Below are 27500 nucleotides of genomic sequence, written 5' to 3' on the forward strand. Positions count from 1 at the left end.
ATATATGACCAGCTCACACCACTGATGTTTACTCATATATATGACCAGCTCAGAGCACTGGTGTTCACTCATATATATGACCAGCTCACACCACTGGTGTTCACTCATATATATGACCAGCTCACACCACTGATGTTCACTTGTACATCTTTTAAAACTTGAGGATTATTTGCAAACTTTAATGATGACCGAGGGAGAGACAGCGTTCATCTGTGGAAGAAAACAACCAGAAATCCTCTGCATCTCTGCAGACACATGAGGGAGAGACAAAATAAAGGATGATCTCTGAACATCTGTGGACAAAACTGCATGCTGGAAATATGTGGCACATGTGGAGCTACACTGTGCCAATGACAGGATGGTGTACAAACATAGAGAGGCCTACCCTACTAATGCATGATATTATTGTAGGCATACAGTAGGTGCACATACACTAAAGAAACACCTGAGAGTAAATCTGGCTAAATATTCATTTATTCATTTTCTTTTTGGCTTAGTCTCCTTATTAATCTGAGGTGGGCACAGCGGAATGACCTGCCAACTTATCCAGCATATGTTTTACACAGCGGGTGCCCTACACCACAGGTGTCAAACTCACTTCCAAAAGGGCTGCAGCTCTGCACAGTTTATTTCCAACCCTAATTAAACACACCTGATCAAACTAATTGAGTCCTTCAGGCTTGTTTGAAACCTACAGGTAAGTGTGTTGGAGCAGGGTTGGAACTAAACTGTGCAGGGCTTCGGCCCTCCAGGAATTGAGTTTGACACCCCAGCCATACACTGTCATTCACACTCATACACAGTGTAGTTGATCAGTTCCCCTATAGCGCATGTGTCTGGTCTGTGGGGGAAACCGGAGCACCTGTAGGAAACCCACGCCAACATGGGGAGAACATGCAAACTCCACACAGAAACACCAACTGACCCAGCCGAGACTCAAAACAGCAACTTTCTTTCTGTGAGGCGACAGCTCTACCCACTGCACCACTCGAGCTAAATATTAGACAATAGTAATATTTATTATTTATTACTGGGTTCTGAAGAGCAGCAGCGCTGGAGCGGTCGGAGTTTCTGAAGATGCTTTTATATTTAAGTGTTTTATATAACTGCTGTTTTCCCTGATCTGAAAGGTGATGTGATCCAGTCTTTGTGCTCTGTTTAACTCCTGATCTCTATAGATGCACACTTTAAACTGTTGGCAGAGTATAGAATTATTCTGGATATCCTCATACAACAGAGAGTGTCTAATCTGAGTGAATAGATTTAATAAAACGTCAGGGTGAATGAGGAATACTACGGTATACGCCCCTGGGATAGAAGAAACGGTCCACAGCAGCACTGAAGTGTGTGAATGTGTGTGTTGTACAAAGCCGGTGCTCGCTCTCCGCTCTGTATGTGAAGCGGTTGCCATGACGACGGTGTCCGGGTGTCTGAATGTCAGGGAGTTTCTGTTCTTGACAGCCGAACACACACTGACCTTCATGTCGGAGAGACCAGAGCGTCCCGGGTCAGCGGCCCTCGTCCAGACGGCGGATTCATTACAGAGGAAACCAAACAACTGAGAGATCAGGTCCTCCATTCTGATTGGATGAACCACTTTCTACGCTGTAATATTGACCAAGTTGTAAAAAAACCTGCAGTCATAAACCTGTGACAAGGGATGACATTGTGTGTGTGTGTGTGTGTGTGTGTGTGTGTGTGTGTGTGTGAGGGGGGTTTGGGTATGAGGGAGACCCTAACTCTAATGCTAACCCTAACCCAGCGCGTATCATCATCTGAGAAAAGCCCCGTCTGATGGCGCTGGTCTACTGAGGTGATGCTCATCTCAATACTGACAGCAAATATCCTCCCAAAGTGAGAAACCCCAAAACCTCTGTGTCGTGTGGGCGTTCACCTGTTCACACGTCTGCTGTCATGTGATCTGTGTTTAAATGGAGGAGGCAGGAACTCATTAGTGGTAATGAGGTTAGAAGGGGAAGACTGAAGCATGCTTTCATTCACACACATGATAAAAGCAGAGAAGACGCGTTTCAGACACACTTGGCTCATTTAAAAGAGATGTCAGGCTTTATCTAGATTCATTTCTTATGTCTTTAAGGCAGGTGTGCAGTGAGATTCAGCTCTTTTCGCAGACCGATGTGTGATGAACTAGCCGCAGACACTGTAAAGACACATGTCTGGCCTGAGCCCCGCCCCCTGCAGAATCATCAGCCTGTCGCCATCAATGATTGGCTCTTTTACTAGAAGGCGGGATTTCTTTGCTTAAGCAGCCATATTGATTATTGCATTATTTCTCATTCAGAACTGCACTGTCTCATCTTCTCTATTCTAAAGTCTTCTAATCACACCCCTGACTGAACATTTACTGTAAATCTGAAATGCTTGGTGTATGTTCATTTCACAAACACACACATGCACATGCACACACACACACACACACACACACACACACACACACACACACACACACACACACACACACACACACACACACACACACACACACACACACACACACACATTATAGGGAGCACATGCATTAATGCTAAGCTAACAGTTCCCTACTGATTCCCACATGATCATCTCCTTCAGTATTCACATTATCTGTTCATAACAAAACTCATTCAGTGACAGATATAAGACCTGTGAGCTGGAGGAGTCAGTCATCTGTAAACCATCCAGACGCTTCTGCTTTCCTGACAGAAATCAGCTTGAGCTTTAGCCGCCGCTGTCAGATGAGCTGCTGCTCCAATTAAACACAGCACGCTCACACACACACACACACACACACACACACACAGATCAGTCATTACACACATCATACGTCTGCAGAAAACTGGCACATGGCTGCACAATTTACCAGAACCAAAATAAATAATAATTACACTGAAATTTAGCCTTTATGTAGAGCCCTGTTTCTGTTCATTAATGAATGCAGTCCCTCTTAAAATGATATCAGCATTAACACAAAGTCAATCACAGCAGAACATGTATGGGCAATAAAATACTGATTTTGTTGAAGAGTTGAGCTACAGCCTGCAGCAAAACACAGCTGGCTTTATTATTTATTATCCTCCAACAAACAGATGCAGACAGACACCAGAACCAGAATACAGCTGTACACAACTGACCCAACCAACTGACCAAACCCTGTACTGTACACAACTGACCAAACCAACTGACCAAACCCTGTACTGTACACAACTGACCCAACCAACTGACCAAACCCTGTACTGTACACAACTGACCAAACAACTGACCAAACAACTGACCAAACAACTGACCAAACCCTGTACTGTACAGAACTGACCAAACCAACTGACCAAACCCTGTACTGTACACAACTGACCAAACCCTGTACTGTACACAACTGACCAAACCAACTGACCAAACCCTGTACTGTACACAACTGACCAAACCAACTGACCAAACAACTGACCAAACAACTGACCAAACCCTGTACTGTACACAACTGACCAAACAACTGACCAAACAACTGACCAAACCCTGTACTGTACACAACTGACCAAACAACTGACCAAACCAACTGACCAAACCCTGTACTGTACACAACTGACCAAACCCTGTACTGTACGCATCTGTCCATCAGTGGGTGTGTAACCTCTACAGGAGTGCTGCAGAAAGTCAATAAATGGACGGCCAAATGGAATCAGTCGCTCACAGAGCAGAACTCATTTCCTCCCCTGTTCTCTTCGGCACCCATCAAACGCAAACCCTGCATGAGCAGAATGGATAATGACTACAGCGCTAAAGCACTAAACAGCATGCAAATGCAGCCACACGACCAACTCAGTCTGCATGTGAATGTGAGAGCAACCTTAAACAGGATTATCTCTGATTATTGATTAGAGATCTTCAAATACAGCAGTCACAATGGAGAAATGTGGAGCGCGATGAATCTCGAACAGCTAAAGAAAAGACCAGTCTACAAGCACAACAAGTGCCATGTACATCCAACACACAGTATACTTATTACAGGCACGGGAGATCTGATGCTGATCAGTGAAGACTGAGAGGAACATGACCTGTGCATAATTCCCCACCGTACATCACACATGTCTGATGATCACGCTTAATCAGACCAAACGATGAGACCCAAATGTGGCACAACTATTCTTTCAGATAGTCCTGCTTACACACAGAGGTGTGTACACACACACACACACACACACACACACGCATGCACGCACGCACACACACAGAGTCATGTTTACGCTATTTTGTAAGTTGATTTCCACTTTGATGAAAATATTTTCTACAAACTCGATTAGTAACTTATTTGAAGAGGAGGGCATGTTTTACTAGAGCTTTTAGCACAAGGGTGCCGCCATCTTGGAATATTGCTGTGTCTGACGTCACGGGGTTGGTTCCGTTCCCTCATCTATACAGATACAGTGGCAGTAATGGACTGAACACAGAGACGGGACAGCTTAATTTAACCCTATGTTTGATGCTGTGGACGTGGAGCTGCTGCAGATACAAGCGACTGATGTGTGACTAACACACAAATACACATTTATTCTAGATTTCCCCTTTTAATTACTGATTGTTTGATGCATGCTGATGTATCTCTGTATTACACTGCCTGACTGAGTTTTAATAACGTCCGGTGCTGGTGTATTGGGGTCGGGCACTTTCACTACAGCTGCTCGCCTCTGCTCGTGTTCAATTCAAACTAAGATCAGCGCGGTCGTTCACAAGACAGGTTAACAATTTATACATTTATACATGTTGAGAGACCGAGTTGATCAACTCAACAAGGGAATATTTCTTGACATAATCCACACAGATGTGACTTAGGGAAGCCTGAAGTCATGTATGATTTTAATCATTGTATTAGTCTGAATGTAAATGCCCTCATCAGGCAGCGTGAGAAAGAGAGAGAGGAGCACAGCACAGCAAACAAACTGTATTTAAAAAGAAAAGTAGAGAACACAACCATTTTAATACATCAGACACACCTCTGACGCTTGCTCTCCTTTTCAAATGGGTTATTAATAGAGTTTGTAATAAACATTTTCATTATCAAGTGGAAACCAGATTACAAAATACTGTAAACTTGACTGAGAGCTTCACTTCAGTCCATTCATGTTTTATCAGGACAGTCACTGCTCATGTACCTGCTGTTACCGCTGACCATCACTCATGAGTAACTTATGACAGCTATGCTGGAACAGTTTTTAACATTTACACATAGAAAACCTGTTTGAATGATTTATGTCATAGTTTATACTTATGATTCATTTTGCCTGCTCTTCTCTGCGTGTTTGGTTGAATAATTATATTCAGACACCCTAAATCTTACGTGACATTCAGTGTGTGAACAGCCAAGTGTGAGTTTCATTGTAGAGGGAACTGGTTCCTTGATGCGCGTATGACAATAAATGCTTTGAATCGACACATGCAAACATCATACAAAACCATCTAACGGGCAGTCACCTGATTACTGCTAACAATAATAAACTGATTTTCCAGCTTTAATCAGTAACGGTGGCTTCACAGAAGGATAACTATCGTAATGTCATTGTAAAGGCTTGCTGTGATTTAAATGAGAGATAATTGAGTGTCTTTGGGTTCCAGAGTTTCTGTGCATCCTAATGAGCGCCCTCTTTATCCTGAGAGCAAATCAATAGCACTAATGGACATAAGCAACATCATCAATAACATTAGAAAGAAAAACCCAGAGTTACTGCCCGGCATCTCACTGCGCACAAACCACCAACACACACCGCACATTCCCCTGCTTTCCCTTAAATAAAGAAACATTAGCACAGAGCTGTGAGGCCTGTCAGCAACAGGACCTGTGTGAGAGCTTCACTGTGCATGCATGTGTGTGTGTGTGTGTGTGAGAGAGAGAGAAAGAGGTTAAAGTTCCTGCAAGGACACATCAGGTGCAGCTCTGCATCACTCTATAAAGCGGCCCTACAATCAACAACATCAGCTGAAGCGGCTAATCATCGGCGAAACACGGCTTACATCAGCCCAAAACACACACACACACACCTCCCCCCCCACACACATACATCTCCACAGAATAACCACAGTAACTGAGTCCAGCAATGCAGACGCCGGAGAAAGCAGAGAAATACACAATAAACTGAGAGAAACGTCCATGAACAGCGCGCAGAGGAGGAACTTATCAGAGCTCTGTTTATTCCGCCATCGGCGCGCGCGCGCGCGTACACACACACACACACACACACACACACACACACACACACACACACACACACACACACACACACACACACACACACACACACACACACACACACACACACACACACACACACACACAGCAGCAGTAAAGCAGACGCTTACCTTCAAACCCGAAGAGGAGGAAGAACCCCGGGATGAAGACCGAGTGTATCCACAAGCAGCTCATTTCGTCTGATTCCGCTCGGCAGATCTGCCCCGTGCGCCTGCGTGCGCGCGCGTGTGTGTGTGTGTGTGTGTGAGGAAGTGCGCGCGCGCGAGTGTGTGTGTGTTTTGTGCTTTGGTTCGGTTCGGTAAAGACAGTGGCTCGTGTTCGGATGCTGCAGAGCTGCTGCTGTTTCTCTGCGCTTTACTGCCATCTAACGAGGAGCTGAAGCTCATTAATGATGAAAGACACGTACAGCTCTGCCTGTCCTCACACACACACTCAAACACACTCCCATTCTCTCCAACACACACACACGACCCTCCATTATACCTCCTCCAGTCCGCTAAAACAGCATTCCTGCAGCTAAAACATTAAGCATATCTGTGATGCGGATTTTCATTTAAAAGAACAGAGAGAAATGACTTACACATGTGTTAATGAACTCTCTCTAGAAGACAGGGTGTGTGTGTGCGCGTCTACAGCTCATGGAGGAGTGTGTGTGGTAAATATAGAGCAGAAAATAAACAGAGTATTGAGCATCAGCTCATGTTCACACTGCTGCTGACAATCACATTACTGAAGCGTCTCCGTTAACTACAGTTCAGCCATCCGGCAGGAGATCATCATGTTGTGCTGTTTACAGCTGGTCACGCGTGTGTGTTTCCTCATCATATGGTGATTCGGTCATGATATGGGCATGTGTAAGCACTCTCTGAAACGCACTGAAGATGGATATGAAGCCGGTCTCTCAGACTCCTCAGGAGGTGTTCTGGGATCTATTATTATAGGTGAAACCGCACAGCTCTAAACGCTTTCTGAAACCACATGTACAATTAACTCAACCCAACACGAACAAACTCGAGAGGCGCCTGCTCTGGGTTATGTGAGCGTCAGACATACAAGCACAAATGCATGAGCAGCGGAGGACCACAGGCGACAATGTACATGACAATTTTACAATGTCGACTGTGTCAAAGCAGCTTCACATAGAAGATCATAGTGAGTTGAAACAGTACAGTTCAGTGTTCAGAGCTGAAGTTCAGTTCAGTGTGGTTTAATCTTCACTGCTAAGAGTCCAAACACTGAAGAGCAAATGATGAAACTCCATATGTAAAGTAATATCAGATGCAGCATTGATGACAGATGCAGCTCTCTGTGATGAGGAATAATAGCAGAAAATACAGGGCCTGGCTCATTTACAAAGACACGCTGTTCTGCTCTCATGCACACATTAATGTAAACCCTTTACAGTTCAGACTGACCAATAATTCCTCATTTTAGGTCAGTGTAAATATACAGAGAGCTTCAGCTTTTGAGTCAGAGATCTTTACAGTGTAAACTACTGAAAACACTACAGCACGCGAGTTTAGGAGCAGCGGTGACAAACGCAGCAATCGGCCCTTGAGCGGCAGCCCCTGTGATGCTGTGATATGTATATTGAAGATGTTCATCCTGAATGAAGTCTCTGACAGCAGGAGAAAGCACTGTTCTTCTGGAGGTCCCTCGAGGCGTCTCAGAGATCTGTAAAAACTGAGATGACGCACTGTAAATAATTCAAGACTCAAAGAATGGCTTCAAGGACAAACTCATTTCTATGAAGACTTACAAATATTTACGATGTTTACTTTCCTGAGAAAGCTGTGGGAGGAAGACTTCTCTCTGTTCTGCCTCATAAAGAGTTTGTGGCGTCTCACAGTGTGAATCCTCCATATTAATCGCAGCTCTCGCTTCTCTTGGTCTCAAACTCAAAGCGTGTCAGAGAGAGAAAAGTGGAGATCCTCCTGAGGCGGTGGTGTTTTTGACTCTAGACAGAACCGCACTCGTCTTTCAGTTGTTCCATCACTCTTGTGTGATCAGATCTGTGTTCATTTACTGATCCATCATCAGTCATTCCTCTGGACACTGACCCAGTGATGCGGACTGTACAGCAGCTCACACAGGCGATGTGCTCATTAACATACACAGATGATTACTCTGTCAGAATGATTACTCTGTCTGTATGAACACAGTGTGTGTTTAAGGCAAATGATGTCAAGAGGAAATGACACAGACTAACAGTATGAGATCAACGACACAAACCATAGTCTGAGATTTCACCATCACTAAAAGCAGAATCTCTTTCTGTAAGCCCAAACTTGGCTGTGGCATTATGAGGCCGTTTACGCTGATCATGATATATAGCTGAGAGCGGGCGAAACGCAGAGACGGAGCTCATTTGTCATGCTGTGGATCTGCAGGAGCGTCTGCTGTTCTGTGGGATTTACCATCCAGCGCCGCAGCTCCTCAAAGCTCTGCAGATTGCTCTTTTTCTGTCTCTCTTCACATTTTTGTTAACAGACTCAGAATGTATAGCAAAGAGTTTCGCATACTGACGCACACCTTTACAGGCTTTAAACACTAACATCATGCTGATCATAAAAATGATCCAAACTAATGCAACGCTTACAGAACAATCTGACACCAGCCGCTCACAAAGACCTTCAGCTTCAGCACAGAACACTAAACCCGAACTGAAGTAGATGATGAAGCAGAAAGTCATTCATTCACAGCTTCATAAACATCGCCAGAAGTAGAGTCAGATTTATTATGAACATGTCAGTTCATTTACAAAAAGTCCAAATGAAACTCTGGCCAGCATTAATCTTACAGCACGAATACAACCAACCTTAAAGCAGCTTCAGGTGTCAGTGTCTTGCAGATCTACTGACCCTAATTAAACATGGCGAGAGCAGGAGACGCAATGCTCTATCAGCTGAGGGGAACATGTGCAGACAGCGTATCTGATCTCCACACCTGATCATTTGTGTCTGTTTCTCTCTGCACTTGCATAAAGCGCTGCAGAAATGAAGGTCACATGACTTGTCTGTGCGTTGGCGTCCTTTAAGTGACACTACAGAAAACAGGCCGTATTTTTAAGATTATTGCCGTCTGCTGCCCCTTGATGACCATGACGAGAGCGGCTCGGCGTCTGCGGGTCAGATTTGGCTAAAGCCCAGAATCAAACCTTATTTCTGTGGGACCAATTACTGTGGCTGTTTGTGGTGTGTGTGTCTTCCTTCGCAGTGTCGCTGTGCTCCTGAAACTCAAACACATCTGCGCTCTCTCAGCGGCACACAAGCGTTTCAACACATTAAGAAGAAAGACGTCACACTGAAAGCGTTGCGTTTGTTCAGGACCTCTGAGGATTCTCCCAGCACAGGTCTTTTATGTTGGTCTGGACTAATTAGAGCAGAAGAGCGTGACAGATACAACATTCTCACAGACGAGTCCAATAAAGTAAGAGTCGCTTGTGTCGGCCACAACTTTAGTGAGGCCACAAAGCAGGTCTACAGGCTTCAGATACAGCACACAGCCTCTCACAGCACCGCAGATACTGCTGTTTATCTCTATCTCAGACCATTACAGCTTTCTTTCTTCAGTTAAACCAGTAACCACTGACGGCTATTGTAGAAAGAGCTAATGCTACGGAAGTCAATGCCTACAGGTTTGAAACAGGTGAAGGGAGAGTAAATGATGACAGATTTGGGTGAACTGTGTCTTTAATGCAGACACCAGAAGGAAATACTGTCAGAGGGTGAACATTAGTGCATGTGCTGTAGGACAAACAGACCTGCGTATTGCAGACGTTTCTACAGGTCCTCAAATATACTGCACCTCAAATCTGTTTATTATAAAGAAACATTAACAGGGGTGTCAGCGCAGGAACTTTAACTGATTTCAGTAATTCTGCATGCTGTCATGACCTGCTAGTTCAATACAAACCATTTCAGTGAATTTAACTATTATACAGGTCAGAAACTGCCGGAGAGTATATCCACACTGAAAAAAGTAAAATAACGGCCGTGAAATTACTGGAATTTACAGTAAAATAACAGAGGTTGAATTACAGAAATTTGCCAGAAATTTAAATTTAAGGAAATTATTGTGATTTAATGTCTGGGTTAGGGTTATTTTACTGTACATTTCTGTAATTTAACAGCCGTTATTTTACGTTTTTTCCCGGTACCCCATCTGCTGGAAATGAACAGTAAAATGAGGGATTTCTTCACAGTGCAGTGAGTCTCGATGTGTAGCGGACTAAACATTCAGCTTGAGTCAGTTTTAAAGCAGCTTTACAGGAAACGCTCTGATGCTACACTGATGCTGGGCTGCTGTTTCTCTAAAGCGTTATTCAAAGCTTTCTTTTTTAACCACAGCTTTAATCAATAATTTCATAAAGATAAAGATTCGGTCCACAATTACTACACATTCTGCAAAAACTCGAGCTGAGAGAAACGCTTGTGCTTTCAAAAAGTCAGATGTGGCTTTAGGATGTGTCTGATAGGTCTTTATTCTCTAAAGCAGATAAAAAGGGACTGATCAGCTACAAGATGAAGATTTGGCAGAACATACAGGTTATAAAGTGGCATGACATCTATATGAAATGCAGAGAAATGTGTGTTGGAAAGAAAATGTCCATTCAACTTTATCCTAAACTTCATACAAAATGAGGAAACACAAATGAAAGCTGTTATTGTGGACTGAAACACTCTCACGTATATTAATGCAATGTGCAACAACAAATTTTCCAGCAGTTTCAGTCACTAAAGATTGGGGTGGGAAAACCCTTTCACTGTTACATTGCAGAAAAGCAAAAAGCAAAATGACAATGATTACATATTTGAAAGAGCAGAAGAGATGAAACAGATTAGACCTCCCCGTCTCTCCAGTCCTCAACTAAGCTGCACTCCACCCTCCAGTCCAGTAGGTGGCAGAATCTGCACCTTTACACTGTTTGCCAAACACCAGTAAACAGAAGAAGAAAGTTGTTTGCAAACGCCTCATCTTAAACCAGGCGTGTCCAAACTACGGCCCGCGGGCCATCTGCGGCCCGCAATCAGTTTTGTGGCGGCCCGCGAGGCTTTTTATAAATATCAATAGAATCTGGCCCGCTATACAAAAATGAACGTAATTCAATAAATAACCACCGGGTGTCGCTATTAAATGCATTCAATTAAGCAGCAGTTCTTGTTATGATCTATCTATCTATCTATCTATCTATCTATCTATCTATCTATCTATCTATCTATCTATCTATCTATCTATCTATCTATCTATCTATCTATCTATCTATCTATCTATCTATCTGTCTGTCTGTCTGTCTGTCTGTCTGTCTGTCTGTCTGTCTGTCTGTCTGTCTGTCTGTCTGTCTATCTATCTATCTATCTATCTATCTATCTATCTATCTATATACACACAGTTGAAGTCTGAATTATTAGCCCCTCTTTGATTTATTTCTTCTTTTTTTAAATATTTCCCAAATGATGTTTAACAGAGCAAGGACATTTTCACAGTATGTCTGATAATATTTTTTCTTCTGGAGAAAGACTTGTTTGTTGTATTTCGGCTAGAATAAAAGCGGTTTTAATTTTTTTTATGAACCATTGTGATGTGTGTAAAATTTGGCCCGCGACAACGTTGTTTTTTTTGCATCTGGCCCTCGGCCCAAAAAGTTTGGACACCCCTGTCTTAAACCCTTCAGAAACCCTGCTGTTTCCAGCTCTCAGATAAGACCAGTGTCTGTTGATCTTGTGTAAATGATTGTCTGTGCAAATGATGTGGAGTTTTGTTGATTAGTCTTTAATGAGGTTATTGGTTTGTGGAGGCTTGTGTTTATACTGTAACTCTTATATTTGTCTGAGAACATGTTAATGATGAAGGAGCATCTGTCTGGTGCAATATCACAGCTGAGCAAGAAGACAAGCACAAGAATAAAATCCCCACATCCTCTCCATCAGCTCGTCTACAGATCAGATCAGTGAAGCGAGTGATCAGCTGTAACTCTCGGCCTGTTTGTTGGCTGAGTGTTAGAGAAATGATGGTGAATTCACCACAGCGCTGTGTTTAATCTGTCTCAGATACCATCAAGCAGATCTATAATCGGTCTTTGTCAGGTGACGTCACCGTCGTAAACACCGAATTGCATTATGGGACATAGCCGCCATTTGTGTTGTATCCGAGTTAACGTGAGCTGTTATGTGGCTTTAGCGTCTTTCGCAGAGTAAGTACAGTGTTACGTTCTTGTTGTGTTAAGGGTCGTAATAGTAAATCACACGATCGAAAAGGTAATAAATGATCACGACGACAGATATTTTAAATTTCCCGCTCGGAAGAAAGGATATTGACGGACTGTAGCAGTAACAACAGACGCATCGTGTGTCCTGACCAGCTGCATTGAGACGCAAAATATATCTTCATTTCTCCGTTTATGTTCTTAACATTATCACAAAGGTAAGTACGAAAAAAAATTAAGTAACTTTACAACTGTCATTGCTTGAGCTTCAAATTATTTTATTAATTCAATGTAACACTTTAGTTGTGGGGGTAGAACTGCATTTAAATATTTACGAATCAACTTAGTTCGTATGGATTTAAAATTGAAAAGTATTTGATTGGAAAAATATTGTAAAATACTTTTTTACAACTTAGATTTGCTGATGTACTCACTCCCTGACAAAAAGTACATTTTCGACTGTTCTTTTTCTGAAAACAAATATAGCTTTTTGTTGAAATCATTCCCTTAAATGTTTTAAATCTCCAGACTGTAACTTCATGAAACTGCAGTTAAAAAACCCAGTTCTTTTCCACTGTAGAAAAAAATATAAATATATTGGATGACAAAGTTAATGCTTAAAAGTTCAAAATTCAATTCAGGTTTCTTATGCTCCAATATGTCATATTTTTCATAAGCATGTAGCATTATAGTACATTTATTTTTTACTTATTCTTTCTATGTGTAATATTTTTGCTGTATATATATTTCTAACTTTGTCATTGCCAGCCAAGCTGCATATGAGATGATGGAGACTGACCCAGACTGAGCATCATCTCTACATCTGGGCCTCACAGAAACTACACAGACAGACACTGCACACTCTGCAAGACAAACTTAGAGGAGGGAAAGAAAACCAACACTGCAGTCAGCTGAAGATGTGGACGACCAACATGCTGAGAAGGAGACACTTGAGGTTGAAGATGGTGAGAGATACTGATGAGAAGACACACAACACTAAGGAGGTAGCTGAGACAAACTGAATGTAAACTGTGTATGGACGCGTGTAGAAATAAACCACCTGTTGGAGGAAAACTGACAGCTGCTGTGTGAACTTGAAGGATACAGGATGTCTGATGGATTTTGTAACAAGAATGATGCTGAAGTACCAAACAGTAAAAAAAACACAAAATCTTAATAACAAGCACTGAGCCATAAACATGATACTCCCTGGTTAAGGTAAAGATGTCACATTACAGCATAGGATTTTAACTGTCAAACAAAGCAACGTTCACTTGTAGTGTAGAAGAGCTGTAGATGTCAATAAGAGTTAAAAGCCCAGGTGTATAAATGTTTTTGTGCATAATTGATACATTATTTTAAAAAATTCCTTTACATTTTTGTAACTTTGTTTTCTTTCACTGTATGTATGACTGTTTTGCTGATGTTTCATCCTGTCATATGTAAACAGTATGGGGCATTCCTCCAGAAATAACTTTTCCCTCAGTGCCTGAATAAAAATATCAATTGTATAAATGTAAATAAATAGAGGATGACTTAAAATGTGTTGTTTACTCATTTATTGTTTCTGTTCTTCACAATCACAAAACTGGTACATCAGAACCAAACACAAGGTAAGCAGTTATTACTTGAACTAAATAATCCTTTAAAGAACTGAGACAAGTGCTTTTGCTTAAAGTTAAACAATAAGTCAATCAGTAGTTTGAACTAATTATTTCACCCACATATTTAAAGTCAGTTACTATTTACCTGCCGTCAAGTGGTTGTAAACCTTTATGAGCTTATTTTTTCTCTTTACACTAATAAAGGTATCATAAAGAAAGCTGAAAATCTAATTGAAATTGTAGAAAAACCAACAAATACAATGGAAGTCAGTAGTTACAGGTTTTCAGCTTTTATCATAATATCTGTATTTGTGTTCAACATATCTTAATATTTGGGTGTATTATTTTATCTAATGTTTATTTTATTTAATCTTGTTCTCTATGAACTTAATGTATTTGACTAAATAAAATTAATAATAATATTTGCATTTTTTGTTCTGTTGCTTTCATTCCATTTATTGTTCATATTTTTAAAATACTTTGGATACAAACATCTATCCAATAGTTTGTAAATGTAAGTATTAGATGTACCTAATGAAATAAAATAAAATAAAAATGCAATACATAATTACAAATACTTACTGTGGTTTAATGATGTTCAAACTAAAACAATGTTTATTAAGACATTAATGATATACAGTATGACATGTCATTATGATCAGCAATGAGGGGTCGGCGGCAGCGCACTCCGTTGGTTTGCAGTTAATTCAAACGGATCTATACCCTGTATGTAAGTCAGTTTTTCAAAATTACGATCCCTGGCATGTTTGTTTAGTTTATTGCGGTGCCGCGTGCTCTCGATTTTCTTGTATTTATCCAGATTGACCTTGTTATGGCATGTATCTCTCTTGCGTTATGTGTCTCTCTCAAGTTGTCAAGCGAAGCGATACCACAAAAATGGCGCCGGTGTGACGTCACGCACAACAACCGCACGTGACTGACAAAGACCGATAGTGGAGGAACCCTTTCTGCTTACCTGGTGATGCTGACCGGCCGAGAGGAGCAGGAGAGAACACACGGACAGGTGAACCACTGAGCAAACACTGGAGGAGAAACACACAGGTGGGTGAAACAGCAGGTAGAGCTCTTCTTCTTGTCTTATTGGCGGTTTGCATTCTTAAACAGAGCATTACCGCCCCCTACTGTGAGTTGTGGGTCAGAGACTGAATTTCCTTTTCCTCTGGACTCTTCAAGGCAGAGTTCTGATCTGATTGTGTGCTTTCAGAGAGGCTGTGATTGCGGTGCAGGTCAGTGTAATCCTGCAGAGTGTACCTGCGGTGGAGTGTGATGCTGAGCATGGAAACCCTACAGGTGAAACACACCTCTGCTTTGCTTTAATCTGGATATCTTGTGTTGAGTGATTTCATTAATGAAGGAGTCTTTGCTTTCACCAGACCTGAGTGAAGTATTCCTGTTCATGTTATCAGTCTTCTCTAATGGATCTTCTGTCTGTCACTGGTGTTTTCTGTTGAGTTTATTCCCGGTCAGCTGTCATAGTAATGTCTTGATTAGCTGCTTTTGGTGTGTTGAATTAGAGTTTGCATGTAAACTGTTCTGTTCTGCTTCTGACTGACCTGTATTATGTGTGTTTCAGATGTAGAAATCCTGCTTCAGCTTGCTCTCCTCGCTTCATTTAACAGTAGTGGTGGGCAAAGTGAGGCTTCATGAAACTGAAACAGTTGAAGCAAATGTGTCAAAGCTTTGAAACGTTTCGAAACTCTACAGTGACACCTAGTGGTAATTTTTTATTCATTGCTCTGGAACAGCTTCAGCAAAGAACAATTGAGCAAATTGAGGTATTAAAACCCACTTTGTAGATTTGAACCTTAAAAGTGTTATAGCAGAGCGGTCAGAGTTCCTGACTATTATGCAGGCTAACTGGGTTCGAATCCAGGCAAATGCAGCTATGTTGAAATGCTCTGTTCTTGTATTGTTTTGTTTCAACATTGGTCAGACATCAGAATAAACACTATTTGTGAATGAATATGTCTTTTTTTGGTCATTAAACAGGGTTGTTGCTAGATCAGACACAGTTGTGGTCAGAAGTTGACAAGACTTATTTATACTATAAATGAAATTCCTCATTTATTGTATTTTAATACCGTCTACTCAAACGCTAAACCCAACCGTCACAGTACTGTAAAAATATGAAATATTGCTATACAGTGTTACACAAATGATGCTGTATTGATGGTGTATCCGCAGCTGTATCCTATCTAGACTATATCATAACACAGTAGCATTATTAAAATAGAGAAAATCCTGATTTTGGAGCATTTGTACAAAGCAGGATTCAAACCCAAAAGCCATTTGAAGCACAGTAACAGCATGCACATGCACGGTCCACTAGGCTATATAAGACAGAAGTTTTTCTGACCCAGTCAGTCAAATGCAGATTCGCCAGGTCTCGGAACGGTTCTGAAATGATGTTAAAGAGCACAATCACAGAAGGAGAAAATGAGAAATAAACACATACAGCAACAGCCTCACACCAAAGCAACTGATTTAAACACCTCCACAAACAGCATCAGCAGCTCCACTGAAAAACATTTGATAATGAACAGCGCTTTTATTTCTATATTGATTTCCAGTTTGACCTCACCATCATGGAGATCAGAGGCTGCTTTAGTTGGGCTCTTGATCCTTTACTCTTCTATCTTATTGTTTCTGAAACTCATCAGCTATGGCAATAAAGGCAATGAGAAGCTTTATGTAAATATTTGTTACAGATATAATTGCTAGTAATCTATAACTTAAATAAAACAATTGCAGGTTTATGTGACGTGGTTTGGGGCATTAAGAAAGTTTCCCATGGAGAGTCAACAAACAAGAATTAATTCAAATTAATTAATATAGTTTCATACGCAAAACCTTGAGAGCTCAAGAAGCACATTTAAAGGTTCAGGACACCCTGGAGAACTTTTTTTTATATTAACAGATGTGTGTGTGTTGAGCATCAGTTAAGACGATGTTAGCACCTGTCAGCTTTAATTGTGGGGAAAACTGGATAATTTTGAGCTTTTGTCATCTAATTTCAGCTTCCGGGTTTAAAATGATTTTTGGGGTGGATCGAAATTGGCGACGTAGCGCAGTACTGCAAGTGCAAAGATGACGCGTCGGTTTCTCATTATTATTCATAGCGGAGTTTTCTTATCCTATGAGAAGAGCCGGCTGCTTAATTATTCATGAGAGCACGTGCTTTCAGAAGGCAGACCTGCCAGTTTCAAGCAAGCTGTGAAACACAGACCAACGGCACGCAGTAGCCGTTCATGAAGGCTTGTATGTGTTTGTTTCCATGATCCACGGGGTTTGTTGCATGTTTTTTTCCCCGCGATCTTGTCAGGGCTGATACAGCAAAGCTGTGTGTGTGCTGCAAGCATTTTTGTCGGGAGAGCAGTACGAGAATTGAAGAATGGCGGACGTTGACTTTTATCAGGAGTTCGTTCACATTCAGACACATCACTGTGCTGCTGTGTTTGCCTAAATCCCCTATATTACCAGCAGGACTAATGGTTAAAATAGACAGGTCAGGAGACCTGCTGCACTGAGTCTGCATTCAGATCTATAAATTAGACCCGGGGATCGAGGGAGAATCCTCATTTATAGGGTTTACATGAACACACTTATCTTTATAATGATATTAATTGTGGTTATGTGTATATGAAATTATGAATAACAAATGTAGCAGGGCATTAAATTACTGTTTATTCCTTTGCAGTTTAACTTTGTGAACTATAAACTCATGCGTCTCCTCGCGGTTTGTGTCTCATTTTCTGAGCCGACTGTCAACAACAGTTGTTTGCTCCCTTCTCCCCTGCTGGCCACGCCCACTACTGCCCTGTGCTCGCAGAGCTCCGCCCATTAATCATGCATCTTTTGAATAAATTCTGAAGTAGTCTTTAACCAAAAGTGAGGGAAGTCATGACCCTTTAAGACACAAAGACATCAAGAATCAAGATATGAACCTCAACCACGGTTACTAAAATTAAAAAGCTGCATGATTCATCCATGCCACAATGCATGCTGGGTACATAGTACAAAACTCCCAGCATGCATTGCAGCATAAATAAGATGAGCCGCTTAAAGTTCTCGAAATGTCTTTCTGTGCCTTTATTGTGTGCTGTTCTTGGCGGTCATATTTCAGTAGAGTGTTTTGTGTTGTTCTGGGTTGATTTTCTTTTGTTTTCGTTTGTCACCATTGTTGTAATTGAAAGGCTGATTCTTGATAAGATGATCTTTTATGTGAAACTTTGACCCAATCTACATTGTAAAAGCACTATATAAATAAAGGGGAATTGAATAACCTCATTACATTTATTCTTAAATTTCCTTTAGGCTTCTCATGCCATACAAATTGTGTGATCAACACAACGATTTATGGCTACCTAAATAAACCTAGTGTTAAAATAAGCAGCTGAAGAGGCCAACTAAAGCAGACGCTGACCTCCATCATGGTGACCAACTGAACAACAGCAACTCCATGAAGAGTTTGTCTACATGACAGAAAAGTCCGAGCTCAGTAATGAGTGAAACTCCACTCATTTAAGTTGTTTAATGATCTCTGCTGAGATCTTCAGAAAGAACATTTATATTGTCTAAATATTTAGTACTATTATTTTTATCTAGTTTTATTTTCAGTTGATGTCATCTTTGGTTTTGGCTGTAACTTGAGTTTTTCTTTCCTTTAGTGAATCTGCTTACTCCACAGCTGCCGGTCTTGTCCTGCAAAATCAAGAAGAAAAAAAAACTAAACAAACAAACAAACAAACAAACAAACACCATTGTGGAGGATAAGTGTCTGTGTTCAAGTCCACGATGAACTGAGAGTATTTGCAACATATAAGAGATTGAAAAAATGCAATGAAATATTTCAGAAAGTTGTTCAGCACATGTATGCAGCACCCTACCACCAATATTATCTGGGCCCGGGGTTTTTTTTTTTAGTATTAGTTCTCTGAAAGAGGTCTTTGACCTGAGTCCTACTAATGTTTACGGATTTACTACATGACAGGTGTTGTTTTAAAATGTCATTTTCTGACTTAAAATCAACCTTAAGTAAAACGTATTTAATTCCTCAGCAAACTCTCTCACAGAACTAAAACCCTTTAAATTGTATTCAATGCCCGCTCTATCTTCTTTACTCCCAGCTATTGTGTTCTAACCTTGCCATGCTGATCTTAAATTTTTGCTGCTGGTCTGTTTCTGTATTTTCTATTTCTCTATTTTATTATGTACATTGTTTGTACACTGTTAAATCATGCTAATCAAAACACACAACTGAGATGTGTATGTATTATCATATCATTGACATGACCACTTAAGCACTATCAGCTCCAATAAACTGCATGAATCAGTTTGTCTTAAATAAACATTAATCTGTATAAACTGAATTACCACACTAAATCAGCTGTACTCCTCATAAACGGTAACCTCACAGAAATATTTTTGATCAGTAATGACAGTTTATTTGCTCAACACTTATTCTACACAATATACCGATTAAAATGCAGAAAAAATTCAACCAAAACATTAAAAAACGGCCGAGATATAAAGGATTAAACCTGACCGAAAGCACACTCAGCTGAGGACACACAGGATTGGTCGAAAAACACGAATACTAATGAGTCATTTGCATATGGTCTATTCTCTAATAAAACACGATTTTAAAGGGCTTCATAAGCTTAAACATGATAATCAAAGTATGGGAAAACAACCTAGACATCAGATAATCAAATTCTGAATAAAAATATACAAACAAAAACAAAGAAAAACACAAACAAACAAATGGTCATCACCACTGCCGAAATGCTGTGACTCAAAACCTTGTCAATAGGCCAGGTTCTCCTGTTCTTCAGGGTAATGCTCCCAACGGTTATCCCTGATAAGGATAATGTCTGCTTGGTTCTTGCATTGCCTTAGGGGAGACATCTGGTAGAAGAATGATATATCTACAGAGATATATCCGCCAGACTGAACCTCGACCTGCCCTCTTCAATTTTTTCATTTCTAGGAATTAGTGGGAGGTCAGGAATATCTCTTTGAATGCTTCAAGTCACATTTGGGCGAGTTCTTTGATCATCTTGAATTCATGGTACTCCTTGGATGTTGACTGGAAGTATTCTGGAGCAAATCAGCAGGGAGTGAGGAGAAGGCAATGACCAGTTCATGGCCAACTTTATCTCCTGACTCCTAGCTGATTTGGGCAAGGGCTCTCCTGTTCCCTGGAGATATCTGGGGTCCTGGAGAGCCTGGTCTCTGGATTAGCCAGAGTAAGCCTCATAGAGAAACCTCTTCAGACTCTTCTCGGGTGGCCTGGGCAACCTTGCGGTGTTAACAAAAGGTCACTTGGGGGAGTGGTAAGTATTCAGCCCCCCTGGGTCCACTTGGACAGCACGCAGGGAAGGTGGCCTTGGGTGAATGGCCTTAAATGAAGCCCAGTCTTCTACTGGTGATTAGCACCTCCACACAACAGCACATTGTGCATCAACACCACCTACACCAGTCATTTGAAAACTTTTCAAAAAATCGTCAATTTTAACATCAGATCTACTGAAGATTTATAACCCCAGAATTTACTAGGATTAAGGTTGAGTAAGACTAGTACTTCCATAGGGACACTTTAAAAAACCAAATCGCAAATTATAACCTTACAACTTTTCAGAATGACCAGATTTTCCCTTTCTTTAAGATCCATTATTTCTATTGGGAAATTTTAAAATATTTGTTCTTCTAAGACTTCTAACCCAGAATTTTTCAGGAAAATAAACCCTACATACCTTCCCCAGAACATCTAGTGTAAATGGCTGGTTTTAAAAATAAGATCTTCTGTAACTCCTAGAAAATCTAACCCCAGAACCTCTGTGTAAGTAACCACACTTCACTCTTTTAGAATATCTCAATTTCTTAGGAATATTGGAATCTATAAATATTTCAACCTTTAAATATTTCAACTTTACCGGTTCCAGTTTCCTCTTCAAAAATCTAAAATTTAAGTGGAAACATCTCAAGTATCAAGAATTCCTTTTGGTAGTGAGAATCCTTTCAAAAACAAAAGCCCTCACTTTAAGGCTCTCACTTAAACATTGAAAATCAGTTTGGTTCTATTGTGAATTATTTTCTCTCCACATAGCGTGATTGTAGATGTTCACAACTACACAAAATAGCATAGACCAGTGGTTCTCAAACTTTTTTTTTTTTACCAACTACCACCTTAGAAAATTATCTCTCCAAGTACCACCATAATGGCCAGTATTAAAAAAATAACATTGTAGGCCTAATTAAGCTGTGCGCAGTTTAAAAATGAGTCAGATTAATTCCTTTCATTAAGAATATGTATTGTCAGTCACTTATACATTTTAAATAGTCTGAACATTAACTGTGCTTGCAGATAAAAAAAAACATTAAATTGAAATGTGCTCTTAAAGTTCATTAATGTCACTGTTCTAAAAGTAAATAGAAAACTGCTGTACTTAAATCTAAAGTATTCATGGTAGCCTATTCATCAAAAGCTGGAAATGTTGATTGGACCTCATAAATATTGGCTTTGTCATTCATACACTTTCTGACAAATCTTGATTTCTGACAAATATATGTTAAATGTACTTATGACAGGGTTCATACAGGCACAGCCTAATGAAAATTAAGGCATTTTAAGCACTTTTTCCAGTACCTATTTTTTTTTTCCAAGACTGATATGCTATGTATTGAGGACCTGAAATGTATTCTCAGCAACCCATAAAACATTGCATTGATACAAAAAACAACAAAAAAAAAACAATCATATATTAATAATATAATAAACCTGCACTAAATGCTTGTGAATTTTTTTTACTCAAGTAAAAATACCATTACACTGCTAAAATAACACAAATTTTAGAAAAATACTAATATTAAGTAAAAGTACAAAGTACTCTTTTAAAGTACTAGTTTGTTACTTTTGAAAAAAAAATCAGATTTTCATTGAAATAGTTTAAACCTGATTAATTTGTTTAATTGCTTAAATCCCAAAGCTACATGTATAGGAATTGACACTAAGAAGTATGGTGTTTTTTTATTTATTTTTCCTTTCATGACAAATGTTTTTCAATAGCACTGGTAAAACTACCACAATGTTTAAGGCAATAAAGACATTTTTGCCCTTTTTTTGAACAATATTTTCAAGCTTTGAAAGGTTTATTTAAAGTATGATAAAGATTTAAATTTGGCCCTTTTATTTACATTTTACACATTTTATTTACAATATGGCAATTTTGTTTCTCAAATAGCTGTACATCACATGTAGATTTTATTTTACATTTGATCTTAAACTAAAATACAAACTTTACAAAAACACAAGTACACTGTCAGTAAAAATAAAACATGACTATTTTACTTGAGGTATTTGAAATGACAACAATACATTTATCAAAGCAGTGCTTTAAGAGCCTTATTGTTAATTTTGACAAACAATAAGTAACAACTGATTGCTTTGACCTGTAATGCTTTAAGACAGATCAGAATACAGCTAAATGTATAAATCACACAAATACCTCATCCAGAAACATTTCCAGCATAATTCTTTGTAATAAAGTTCCACCTTTGCTAAGTTAACTTAACACAGCCAAAGAAGACCATTAGCATCGATCATGCATCAATCTAACTCTAAATACTTAAACTTTTGACTAAATTTAGTCAAGGAGCAAAGATAAATAATTCCTGCGCTGCCATTCATACTGTTTAGAGGAGTGACAGATCAGAGGCGAGTCGACTCTCTGTTGGAGAGCAAAACGTGGATGTAGATCATCAAATAGGCAGGAAATATGTCCGCGGTGTAATTGCTCTTCAAGACGTCTCTATAGTGAAAACATGCAAGAAGCATTATTCCAACAAAACACTTGTATTAAGTTTTTTTTTCTGTCTCTGCTACTCAAAGCCTTTGTCCCACCCTTGCGTTTCATGCAAAACTTGACAAGGTTGACTGATTGGCCACTTTTCTTGTCAGTCAAATCATGCTTTGGATTCTGATTTTCAACAGTTTGACACATTGCACTAAAATAAACACTAAGCACAGTGCTGTGATCGTGCGCTACATAAAACAGCCAATGCTGATCACATCGATGTTCTAGTACGCATCAAAGGATTAAGGCCCCGTTTACACTAATGCGTTTTAGTTTGAAAACGCATAAGTTTTGCTACGGTTACGCCATCCATCCACACTGCGCCGAAAACGGAGCGTTTCGAAAACGCTGGAGAGGCCGTTTTCATTCTGAAACGCTGCTGCTCAGTCTCAGTGTGGATGATGGAAAACAGACATCTGAAAACGGAGGTGAGGCTGCAGACATTCACCTCTCTGATTGGGGCTTTTCCTGAATTAAGTAGCCTAACACACACAGTTCAGTCCTGCGTCTTCTCCGTGTAAGTTCAGACTTCGCAAGTTTGATCAAGGCTGCAGTCTCTTCTTCTCAATTTGATATGGAAAACAGACTATACCGAGGACACGGGTAAATCTACAAAGGGAACAGTGTACTTTATAACTTCATTCACATCACCCTGGCTTCGTTGTTTCACTTTCTGAACAATAAAATGTAAACATGATTTAAGGAACTGCCTATTTTCATTTTAATATCAGCAACTTAGACAGCAGAAATGTTGAGGCGTCGTGCTGCATGAGCGTCATCTTCACTGTGTGGATATTTATAACAAAACACAGCCGATAACAACTGCCTCTTTTCAATTTCAGTGAAAATACGAAACACAGCCTCTCTTTTGCTGAATATCGGTTTTAATAATTGATAATGGCCATTATATAAGTATAACATACAATAAGTTTATACATTATAGGAAATAAAGGCAAGCGATCAGTCAATATACAGAATAGGCTACGTTGTTACATTAATCATTAACTTATCTTTGCGCTCAGCCAAAACACGTTACCTGAGAACAAGCAATAGATTCCAATGACCAAAGTCAGGGAATATGTCGTTAGATAAAGACAACAAGATGAATGAAATATCACGTTTAATAAATGTAGTGAGATTAGATCCAGCGGGAGATGCTTGATGAGAAGTCTGACTAGCACAGCTCTCATCTGGGTAGATGGGCTGCAGCGCTTGCCCGAGAGCGTCTGTGTGGTCACGTGATGTGCGTTTTCAGCGTTTTGGTGTGGACGGAGAGCAGTTCAGAAACGCTGGGTAAAACGCGAGTGTGGACGCGGATTGTTTTCATTCTAAAACGCCGTTTTAAAACTAAAACGCACTAGTGTAAACGGGGCCTAAGTGTTAATTGTTGCATGATTTGGTGATTCCTCCATGTACCACTAGGAGGAAGCCTGCGTTTGAGAACCACTGGCACAGACAGTACACCTATTTCCAAAATTTATTTCACACAGTACTCCATGTCATTTGGAGTGGTCTCATAGTTAACCCTTTGGGTGATATTTCTGATGACTGGTTTAAAATCTGTTCAGAACCTTAAAACTCAGTATAATTTGCCCGGCAGCTGCTTTGAGGTTTATTCACATTAAATCAGCTCTTTGGGCAGCTCAGTGCTCCGGGCATATAAGTTACCTTGGAAATCTCTCAACGACCTATTCACTCATTGCATAAATAATTGTTCCTTCTGTGGAATCTCCCTTACCTGCTTCAGTTTCTTGAACATTAATACAAACTTCTATCTATTATAACTGTTCGGGCTAAGGATCTTTAAGCATGTGCATGCTTTATTTTCACATCAGGTATGAGAGGTTTAAATCAGCTCACTTTTCAGAGATTAATTTCAGTGTTTAATTTTCACTGCTGAAAGTCCAAACAAGGAAGAAATCCTTCCATGCTCAACTACACAAGCCCCAAACCAAGCGAGCCAGTTTGCCAACCGACCAAAGTAAAGGGCAAAAATAACCTCAAACCAGGCTCAGTTGGGCATGATCGCTTCTCCTCTGGCCAAACTTCCTGTACAGAGCTGCAGTCTAGGCACCGGAGGCTGGAGAATGGTGGACACCTATTGTGGAGAAGCTGCAGATGGGAGAGGTCACTGGCTGGTGTACAGACTGACCCTTCAGGACTCGTGGGTCACTATAGGCTCTTAAAGGAATCAATCTCATGCTCTAATACACCAGGAGCTCCCTCAAATACTGGGCAGCTAAGGCATTGAGGGCTTTGTAGGTAAACCATAACATTGTAAATTAAATATTTAATAGGGAGTCAATGCAATGATAAAAGAACTGGAGTAATGTGATTTCTTGGTTCTAGAAAGCACTCTAGCAGCTGCATTTTGAACCAGCTCCAGTTTGTTAGTGAGGCCAGCAGGGTAACCACCTAGTAACTCATTACAGTAGTCTAACTGAGAGGTTATGAAAGCATGACTAGGCTTTCTGCATCAGATATTGATAGTTTGGCAACATTAAGATGAAGAAATGGAGTTTTGCAGATGCTTAATCTGGCCTTACACAGGTTGCTGTCAGAAATAGCCCCCAAATTACTGATTGAAGATGAGGACTAGGTTAGGGCACGCTTGTCAGCTCTACAAAGCTGACCAATCACAGCTTGCTCTATTCATTGAGGTGTGCATCAGTGTCTGACTGCCACAGCAAGGGCTGTGAGACCATCCACAGGTTGTGCTAAAGCATACTTGTGTGCTTGATGCAGAAGTATGAATGCACCTTTAGGAGTGCTGTTTCTGTGCTATGAGATTCTCTACATCCAGATTACATTTTTTTTTTCATAAACTTTAGCTGCTTTTCCACTCATGCTGAATCGTTCTCTAAATGGAACTGCTCCATTTTGTGCCAAACTGGGCCAGGCAGGACTTATATGGTTTTATTTTCCACTCATGCTGCAACAGCTTTTTGAAACATTACACAACCCATCAGTAGTTGCCTTTTAATGAAATGTAAACCGTGCCCTTTGTTCAATTAAACTAAATAGCTGAAACTTTTTCAAGTTAATAAAAACAAAAGCAACTAAGTGACTAAACACTGCTATGCCGCTCTCATATTGAGGTGCTGCATATAGGTACATGTTACAGCACCTTTTTTAGAGGTCATGTTGCGCACCTCTAGCAAAATTTTATTTGGAGGTGAAATGACAATGTAACGATTGAATGTTTTGCAGGGGGAATAAATGTATTTAAGATCTCTGAACATGACTTAAAATTAAACTATGATATTGCAACAATAGTGCATTTGTATTACAATGGCAGAAATATATTTTGGACGGGCCTTGTCAAAAGTGAGCGGGCACTTTAACTAATGGCACTACACTTTAATTTTTACAATCTAAGTTTATTATATAACATGAAACATTTTGATAGTAAAATATAACCCTTTAAACCAGGGGTGTCAAACTCAATTCCTAGAGGGCTGAAGCCCTGCACAGTTTAGTTCCAACCCTGCTCCAACACTTACCTGTAGGTTTCAAACAAGCCTGAAGGACTCAATTAGTTTGATCAGGTGTTTAATTAGGGTTGGAACTAAACTGCAGAGTTGCGGCCCTTTAGGAACTGGGTTTTACACCTGTGTTAATGGCTGTTAAGTATTCAAACATTAAATGAAATCACATTCGTTTATTTAACTTGCTGAAGACGCATCAGGATATAAAGCACTATTTATCAACTTGACATTTTTAGAAAATATTTGCACAGCTACCCAGTATCTATATTAAAGATTAGGGAACAAAACACAAATGTTACACAGCCCCATAAATGTCAAACTTGTGCATAACTGAATCTTATAATGGCCTACAGCTGAAATGCTGAAAATTGCTCATTAACATGTCAATTTAGTTTATTAAATTCATTCATTTGACTAGTTTAGAGCATATATAGACTAAGAAATCATACAACAGTACCTTGGACAGCAGTGCCGCTCTGTAAAGCTTTAGAGCAAAGTCCAAAAATAATTGAAAGTTGACTTTCTACCATAGGCTTCGATGATAAGCATTTATTTGCTTTATTCGATGCGCAGCAGGAAAAAGTCTGCATGTTGTCATTGGTTTAATTATCTCCTGGATCAGAGTGAGATTTGTGCTACCAAATACAGTGATGCGTGCAATAAACTTGCGTCAGTCACGCGAATTAAAGGTCTCAATTGCTTAAGATGTCAAATTACTCTAGTCATTAATAAAATAATAGCTTTTTCATTATTTTAGATGACTGTTAGATAAAATAAACCATGTATAAAATCGTCAATGAAATTGAGTTCTACATGAGTTATTCAGTTTTCTCTTCAAGAGACTGCTCTGGTTTAAACCCTTTTAAACTATTGTTAGACCTGTATAATTTTCTCATATTAAATGAAGTGTTTACTTGTGGATGTCTGGCTAGCATGCTTCTGAGCCAGCTGTGGTAGCTTGGTAACAGCCCTGACATTAACACTCAATCTATCGTCACAGTTCAGCACTGTTGTCTTAACCGTGCTTAGAATTCCAGGCCGAGAACAGTTTGCAGTCGTGCTACATGGTTCCAGGCTCAGTGGAGAAACCACTAA

The 27500-nt window shown here is 40.0% G+C and overlaps 1 protein-coding gene and 3 long non-coding RNA genes across 5 annotated transcripts in view; 2 read left to right on the plus strand and 2 right to left on the minus strand.

Annotated features, from left to right (window-relative positions):
• lsamp (limbic system associated membrane protein) overlaps positions 1-15177 on the minus strand; it is a 170177-nt gene extending 155000 nt beyond the window's left edge. Inside the window, exon 1 of one of the 2 annotated variants that reach the window (XM_087283280.1) lies at positions 15018-15177. In XM_087283280.1, the coding sequence (XP_087139406.1) occupies positions 15018-15171 (154 nt within the window). In that variant the 5' untranslated portion in view covers positions 15172-15177. 2 annotated transcript variants of the gene reach the window in all.
• On the plus strand, positions 12372-13979 carry LOC141377951 (uncharacterized). Its single transcript, XR_015510074.1, has 2 exons — positions 12372-12655; positions 13206-13979. It is a non-coding gene; the product is annotated as an uncharacterized LOC141377951 (long non-coding RNA).
• A 6670-nt stretch (positions 15178-21847) lies between the features above and the next one.
• LOC147840745 (uncharacterized) lies at positions 21848-26451 on the minus strand. The gene is made up of 2 exons (XR_015510075.1): positions 23625-26451; positions 21848-22016 (listed from the first exon to the last, which is right to left on the minus strand). It is a non-coding gene; the product is annotated as an uncharacterized LOC147840745 (long non-coding RNA).
• Positions 22762-25947, plus strand: LOC147840746 (uncharacterized). The gene is made up of 2 exons (XR_015510076.1): positions 22762-23183; positions 24343-25947. It is a non-coding gene; the product is annotated as an uncharacterized LOC147840746 (long non-coding RNA).
• Positions 26452-27500: the final 1049 nt, after the last annotated feature.

This window comes from Danio rerio, chromosome 15 (genome assembly GCF_052040795.2).
Source record: "Danio rerio strain M-AB ecotype USA chromosome 15, GRCz13ab, whole genome shotgun sequence".
In the NCBI taxonomy this organism is placed as follows: Eukaryota; Metazoa; Chordata; class Actinopteri; order Cypriniformes; family Danionidae; genus Danio; species Danio rerio.